Genomic DNA, 8450 nt, shown 5'->3' with positions numbered 1-8450 from the left:
GACCTGGGGCACAGCAGTCTATAGCATAATCAGAGGTGCACAAACACCTGTGTGAGTGTGGCCAATCTTAAGAAAGGGAATGGCATCTAGCTTTGGTCCTTTATTAGTGCCAGAAGTCCTGGTAAAACTACCATGTTTCCACTCCATCCTAATTTATTTATATTTAAGAGAGCTTTTCTGATTTAAATTGTATTAAGGGAAAATCACAAGGATCAAGAGTTTCTCAATTTTTTTCCTCCTGATTTTTCTCATTGCTCTTTCTACCCAGAATTGTATTAAAAACAGGTTCCAATACTATTTCAGGGAATACCAACACACATCCATATGAAGCCATTTTTCTTTGAGATCAACTTATCTCAGACAAAATGGTGGATCAGCTCCAAGGGAAATGGAAATCGATTTCTTGTGAAAATTTCGAAAAATATATGAAGGAAATGGGTAAGCCATGTTTATTTCTATAGCATATCTAGTATTGATGGGAGTTTTGATAATACCTAATTTGCTCTTATTAAATATGATTAATTTGTGGCTCCTAATTTTTCACAAAGAAAAAATAAATACTGTTTCTATCTTAGGTTGCAGATTTGTACAAAACCAGGTTGGAATTGATGTAATCCTCATGTAATGTCCTATGGTTGTATATAAATAAAATATGCATATTTCATTTACTAAACAGCAAATGATATTAATAAATAATTTAAAACAAAAAATACAATTACTTTTAGAAACAATTATTTTATAAACATCTGCTCTAATGTTTAGGGGATCTTCAAAAGAGATCTTATTTTCCAGCTTCCAATAGCTATTGGTTTTCCTTTGTGTGTGGTCACAACATCCCAATTTTTGCTCCCAGTTTTTACTCTGGACTCTTTTCTTCTGTTGTCTAACATTTACCTTTTCTTCTCATACAAGGAAACTTGTGATTACCTTTAGGGTCCACTCTGATAATCCAGGATAATCTCCCCATCTCGAGATCCTTAAATTAGCTATACCTGCAAAATCCCCTCTAGCTTATAGAGTAAAATCCATAGGTTCTGCGGATTAGGATATGAATGACTTTTCAAATCCTAATATTCAACCTATCATATCTTGTGATAATGTTTTACAGCATGAATTCTGTGAACCAAGTTATAATATTTCCCCAATATATCTTCTCTTAGAAATTTACCTTTAATATTACTATGTAAAGAATTCTATTTCTATTTGAAATATTCACACATAAGCTGCCATAAAACTATATGTGCAAAGATATTTACTGCAGAAGTATTTGTAATAACAAAAATGGAAACAAACCAAGTGATCATCAATGAAGGATAGAGAAAACAAATTTTGATATGTACATGCTGTGGAATATTATGTTGCTATGAAAATTTACATCTGTATGTACTTATGTCAATGGTCTTCAAGACATAGATAAGAGGAAAAGGAAAGTTGAATAACAATATATATATAATATAGCAATTATATTTTTAAAAACCTTATATACATTGGGGATAACTGAGGTACTTACAATGCCTGAATTATACATTTAAAATGGTTAAAATGTAAACTCATATTACATGTATTTTAATATAGTTTTATTTTAATCTGCATACATAGTAGAAAGATCAAACCCTATATATGAATGTTAAGTGAAGAACTAAAGATCTGGAAGAATCCATACCAGAATATTTTGTTTATATGTGAAATAGTTATATTTTTTTAAAATAGGGAGGTGGTTCATATCTTTAAACAGATATTCAAAGGGATCTTTGCATCAACAAGATTAATAACTTACTTCTGAATTAGAGAAACAAAACAATCACTAAACAAAAACTGGAGACTGCCTTTTCTTGGTCAAAATTAATGGATTTTATTATGTAATGGTGGAGCTGCTAACTTTAGATATTTGCATTCATTCTGCACTAAAATCTGTTTCACTCAACTTTAGGGCTGGGGCAAGACCTGGTTTTGATCTCCAGTACTGAAAAAATAAAAAATTTAAAAAGGAAGGAAATTTTGTTTAACTCACAACCCCCCCCCCCACTTCGTAAAGAATTATACAAACAATATGAGTCATTGAAACCAACAACAGATTTAACTATATGTTCATTTATCTGTTTCCCAGGAATAGGAAGAGCCAACCGGAAACTGGGTCGTTTGGCAAAACCCACTGTGACCATCAGTACAAATGGAGATGTGATCACCATAAAAACCAAAAGCATCTTTAGGAATAATAAGATCTCCTTCAAACTGGGAGAAGAATTTGAAGAAACCACACCAGGTGGCCATAAAACCAAGGTGAGGCCTGCAATAGTCTTTCAGACAATTTTCATAAAGACGCTTAGTAGAAATCATCCTAAGTAAGCAATAATATCAAACATAGATAAAGTCTTATTAGGTAAGCTCTGGATAAAACCTAAATCTGAAGATGTTGAATGTTAGTATACATTAAAATCTCTCAGGATACTTGTAGAAAATGCTTTCTGCTTAATCCCATCCCAGGGGTGCTGAAGTCTGTTATGGGCACCTGAAAATTGCAATTTAAAAAAATAATTCAGATGCAGATGCCTAGTAGAATCACATTCTGGGAATCATTTTCCTAGATTAATATTTAGTTCTATCAGAAACAAAAGCTTTCCCTTTCAATTTTGTAATTTTCCACACATAGAATCTCAATGGATGAAACTTGTATTAGTTGGTATCAGCAAGGGTAGGCTCCTTTAACAAGTGAGTCACTAGCTCTCCATGGCTTAACATAGTACAAAATTATTTCTAACTAAGAGTACATAGGCAATGCTGGGGCGGGGGTGGAGTTGAGGAAGTGTGTGCATGTGTGTGTATGTGTGTGTGTGTGTGTGTGTGTGTGTGTAGTACATGGAAAGAATATCTGCCTCTCTTAATCTCTCAGGAATTCATGTGAAAAGATGTTCACCTACCTCATAACTGCATGATCTGGAACTTGTGGTCTCTTTGTTCAAGACAAAGATACTCTGAAAGGCACAGCTTTTAGTCATATCTCATGGGTTCCAATTGAAACATGTCATTTACTTATAAAACATATTTTATTGTTTGGATATGAGGTGTCTCCCAAAAGGTCCTGTGTTAATGCAGGAATATTTGGAGATGAAATTATTGGATTATGAGAGCTGTCACCTCGTCAGTCCATCCTAGTTTGAATTGTGGGATTGGTGACTGTGGGCAGGTGGGGTGTGACTGGAGGAAGTGGGTCTCTGGGATCATGCCCTGGAAGGATTCATCTTCCCTGAAGCCCCTTCCCTTCATGCTCTCTGCTTCCTGGCCACCATGAATGGAGCGGTACTTCTCCATCTTCCCCTTTTGCCATGATGTTCTGCCTCACCCTGCGTTCAGAGCAATAGAGTCAGTCCACCATGGACTGAACCTCTGAAACCATGAACCAAAATAAATTTTTCCTTCTATAAGTTGTTCTTTTCCAATATTTTGATGACAGTGACATAAAGCTGCCCAACACAACATATTTTACCTTGTTTATTGTTTATTGTCTGATTCCCCACCCAAGAATGTGAGCATCTGGAAGATGTTTCTCATCTGTTTCACAGAACCCAGTACTTGGTACACAATAGTTGGTCAATAAATACTTGTTGTTTGACTGAATTAACTCAATATAAGATTGTTAATCTCGGTGGAAGGCAATATCCTGATAGAAGGGACTGCCATACCATTTTAAAGTTAATAAATATGAGACTCAATTTCTGTACCATGTAAAATGAAAGAATTTTGAACTAAAATGTGGAGTCAAGATGTGGGTGCTAAATTTAAAAAAGAGAAACTACTGTAATTTTAAAAAAATTCTTTAAAATATTGTTGAGGTAAGAAAAGGAAAGGGGACTTTTCATCCTTAGGTAAGCTCTTAAAATGGGAGTGTGAATTAGCTTCATGTATCTTTAAAGTTGAAACTTAATTGGAATTCTTTATGCAAAAAGATAATACCATATGCAGTAAGAGATAAAGAAAGGGTTCAAGTTATTGTGTTTTTACTTTTGTAAAGCATTCTGCCACTCCCCAAAGAATCATTCAACAGAATTATTGCTGAAAAAGTCTTAAATAGAATTGTAAATACCATCCTAAAACTACCCGAAGGTATCAACAGCTGAAGAGAATTGGGCACTTGATCACATGTTAGTGTTCAAAGGTGACAATTGGATCTGAACTTGGTTTGGCCTGTTTTTCAGAGTACCGTGACCTTAGATAATGACACCTTAGTCCAAGTTCAGGACTGGAATGGCAAGGAAACCACCATTCGGAGGAAGCTGGTAGATGGCAAAATGGTGGTGGTGAGTGAGCTCTTCCTTCCTGTTCTCTCTTACACCTAAGATGAAATCACCCAAGTAACTGGTTCTAAGACGATCTAAGACATTTTTCTTTTTTATTCTTACTTTATAAGAATTGATGAAAAACACTGACATATCATAAACAGTGTAAAATGTGTATGCTTGAGGTACTAAAGAAACCTAAAGAGTTAGAAAATTGTGTAGCTCAGTTCTTCAACTCATGGATAAACTAAAGCAAGCATGAATTTGTGCAATAAAGATTTCAATAGGACAGTAGAATAAAATAGACACTAGCATTGCTGTGGGTATATACGTGACTGCATGACCAATGTGATTCTGCAACTTGTACACTCAGAAAAATGAGAAATTATATCCCATCTGATTCAAATGTATGATATGTCAAGGTCATTGTACTGTCATATGTAACTAATTAAAACAAAAAAATTTAAAAAAAGATTTCAATAGGGATTAAGGTTGTTGCCAACCCTCTACCCTATGCCAGAATTAATGTCACACTGTTTTTCCAAATCAAGAACAAACCAAAACATGAAAGGGACATTTGAGCTAGGGTTGTGCAGCTGAAGGTGGGGTCTTCTTGGCACAGGGATGAGTCAATACTGGCAAGAACCAACACATGCTGTTAACATGTCACCATGTTTTTAGGTATTATTCATCTAATCCTCACAATAATCCTGTGAAGTTAGATTTATTAGTCCTTTGACAGATGAGGAAACTATACAGTTAGAAAAGTGTGTTAATGTTGGGATTAAAACCCAGGAGACTTAAATCCAAAGTTTGCGCTCTTGTGTGTCCTTTCTGTTCCTGCTCAAGATTCCCTGGTCGTCTTTCTTACTTCTACAGAGTGGAGGAAGGAAGAATGTCAATGACTCTCCTCCTCCAAACCCCACCTCCACCAAAATAAATAAAAAAGATAATATTGAGCAAAATATAAAATAGTTTAAAGGAAAAATACAAAATTTGTGTGGTGGTAAACAAAAAAATCTAGACTAATCTTAATAGGGGATTTTTTTTTCTTTCTACAACAAAGACTACAATAGAAGGGAAGGATCAAGAATGACTGATTTTATTGATTCTGATAATGATATTAACCAATGAACAGGCAAATAAATAGTTCAATAAATAGCCAATAAACAGAGTTCATTAGAAAGAACAATAAACTCAGAATCCAAGGGCGTGGATTTTCATTTCTGCCATTGAGTATGTATGTGACTTTGGACAAGTCATTTATCCTTCCCAAAATTAAGATTCCTTGCCTTCAAGATGTAGACAGTACCTTCACAGGTTTTCTGGGAGCATTAAATATCATCATGTACATAAATCCGTGTTCTGAAACCATAAAATGAGGCATTGATCTAAATTCGTATTATTATCTCAAAAACACCAAATATGTAAAATAGCAAAAATGCCTCAATGTAGGCATTTAAAATATTTTAAGTAGGACTTTAGATTCTAAGTGTATGCCTTACTTTTTTGTATGTATACCAATGTATATAATATACATATCTTATATATGATATCAATGAATATAACCTATATATCTCTTTTCAAGATTTTTAAGGAATGGTGTATATAGACAGCACCTAGTTTATATTTTTCCAGGTGTTCATTTCCTCAACAATACTGAGATAATTCTCCCTCTTTTTGTCTTCCAGGAAAGTGCCGTGAACAATGTCATCTGCACACGGACATATGAGAGAGTGTAAACATACTCAGTCTCATGCCCTTGCCACTCCCAAACTGTGATCGAACTGCTGAAGTTGTTTGAATCAAACTCCAAAGTTAACTGTTAATATGAGTGAGACTTTATTTGTACAAATATCAGTGATTTTGGTTACTCTGTTAAGAGTGTCTACATTATATAGTATCTTGGTATTGGTGCAGCTATGAGAAAGTAGGATGCTATATCTGTTCAATGCAGGGTTAGGATCATATATTCACAGAAGCACTTTATACTGATTTTTTTCTAGTTAGGCATATTATGTCCATCTTTCAAATTCAACACAATCTTCATGACATTGAAAAAAATCATGTTAATTTTTAATGACATTGAAAAAAATCATGTTATTTTTAATGAACTACTTAGATCATAATGTTCTCACAGGTTATACAACGGTTGTATCTGAAAAGAAAAAAAACCCCACAAGTTTAGAGTAAGGCAATAACTGACACTCCAATGCCTAACTATTATTACAGAGAATACCCATAACCATTCCTACCATCACTAAAGCCACCCGGACAAAGGGTATATTGTTTTATTCACACCAAACCTCACACAGTAGGTCGATCATGGGGAAATGGGTCCTAATCAGTTAACTATTTCAATATTACCCAGGGGGTTTCAGAAAGAACTGGAACCAGAATTCCTGTTTTCCCATTACTAGCCTCAGAACCATAACGAAGTGAATTTAGATGGGAGCCATTAGGTAGAACCAATTTCTCAGTGTACGACAATGAATCAAAGGTAACATCGCATCAAAGAAATGAATAAACAAGCTTCCCTTTATCTTACAATGTGTGGCAGGACACGACTGCTCAGTCCCAGGTGAGGACACAGGGTTTGACCATTTGAACCTGTGGCTGGTCACTGCTTATTTATGTGAAATAGTATACAGGGACATCTTGTATTTTGGTAGAAGTGAGAGAAGCTTATTTTTAAGCATGATGAAATGATAAAGATGATAATAGAAAGCATAGAAATACGTTGTCCCCTTGAGCTTCTTGGACTGGACAGAGGATTCCAAGCAGGGGTTAAAGGATCTGTTTTCTGTACCCTGTGTGTGGTGGTGGGCATAAGCAGCTCTGCTGCAGGGGACCAGGTAATAGCTTGCTGTACAGAGAGGAAAAAGATGCTTTCTCTCCCACCAGAATGGAACCCAGAGTTGCTTGACACCTTTAAGGTCAGAGCCAATGGTGGGGGGTTGGTTCAGGACAAGGTGCTCTTAACTTTAGTATTAGGGTATCCTGGCTGCCATGGTAATGGAGATAGTCTTGTGGGCAGCAGGATGCAGTCTGGGCAGCCTTATAGAAAAGGGTTCGTTCTATGAGTACATAGGAGAGATATCTCTGATAATTCACAGGACACCTAGTGGGAGGGGCTAAGAACAGGTAGAATTTTCAGGCACTGGAGTTCTTCATGAGCAAATGCAAGCAAGAGCCTGCTCCAAAACGACATAGTTCAGGATTCGTGGCATTATCCACCATGTACCAGGCTCTGTATGAGAAGTGTTGAAGAAAGGAGAACTAACTTCTGTTTGGTGCCCTTGGACTCAGGAATTAAGTGCTATGCTGTAAGTTAATCAGCCTTCTGTCACTACAGCAAATACTGGAAATAACTTAGAAAAGTTTTATTTTGGCTCACAGTTTTAGATGTTCCAGTCCACAATCAGTAGGTCCCATTGTTCTGGGTCTGTGGCAAGGCAATGCATCATCATGAGAGCTCATGGCAGAGCAAAACTGCTTGCTTCATGGCTGAAGCAAGACAATGAGAAGAGGAGGCCAGGGTACCTCAGTCTTTTTCAAGGGTACAGCCCCAATAACTGAGAATTCCCCCTAAGCCCCACCCTAAATGTTCCACCAGTTCCCAATCAATAGTGCCACCTCAATAGTCAAGCTTTTATTACATAGGCATTCAGGGGGACATCCAGATCAAAACTCTAGCAGAAAGGAATCATGGGCATGCTAATCTTAGGTGATTTATAAGCAACAGATGTTGTTTCTACCTGGATAGAGAGAGAGAGAGAGAGAGAGAGAGAGAGAGAGAGAGATCTAACATTACTTTCTTGGTAAATAAACCTTGCCCAGGATGGAAGGTAACTAGCAGTAGGTGGACAGACACAGCAACTGTGAGGACCTCAGTTTGGCCAGAGAAGCACAGATGCACTCCTGCCAGTTCTTTTTTGCAACATTTATTTTAGAGAGTTTGCCCTCCTGTGCTGCAGTTTTGGTGCACTTTACACCATTCAGTTCAAGTCAATAATCATTATTCAGGATATTAGGAATATAAGATATACAAAGATTTACACAATGAGATTTATTATAGCAATTGGTTCATGTGATTATGGAGGCCAAGTCCTACAATTTGCCATATTCAAACTGGAGACCCAGAAAAGCTAGTGGTATAATTCAGTCCATGTCCAA

At 36.3% G+C, this 8450-nt stretch overlaps 1 protein-coding gene across 1 annotated transcript; it reads left to right on the top strand.

The window, feature by feature from the left end:
* The first annotated feature begins 365 nt into the window (after nucleotides 1-365).
* On the top strand, nucleotides 366-6016 carry Fabp12 (fatty acid binding protein 12). The gene is made up of 4 exons (XM_015485763.1): nucleotides 366-438; nucleotides 2108-2280; nucleotides 4194-4295; nucleotides 5966-6016. The coding sequence occupies exons 1-4, from the start codon at nucleotides 366-368 to the stop codon at nucleotides 6014-6016; spliced, it is 399 nt and encodes a 132-aa protein (XP_015341249.1).
* Nucleotides 6017-8450: the final 2434 nt, after the last annotated feature.

Source organism: Marmota marmota, unplaced genomic scaffold, assembly GCF_001458135.2.
Source record: "Marmota marmota marmota unplaced genomic scaffold, marMar, whole genome shotgun sequence".
Taxonomy (NCBI): domain Eukaryota; kingdom Metazoa; phylum Chordata; class Mammalia; order Rodentia; family Sciuridae; genus Marmota; species Marmota marmota.
Note: the sequence above shows the minus strand (reverse complement) of the source record. Positions and strands in the feature narration are given on the sequence as shown.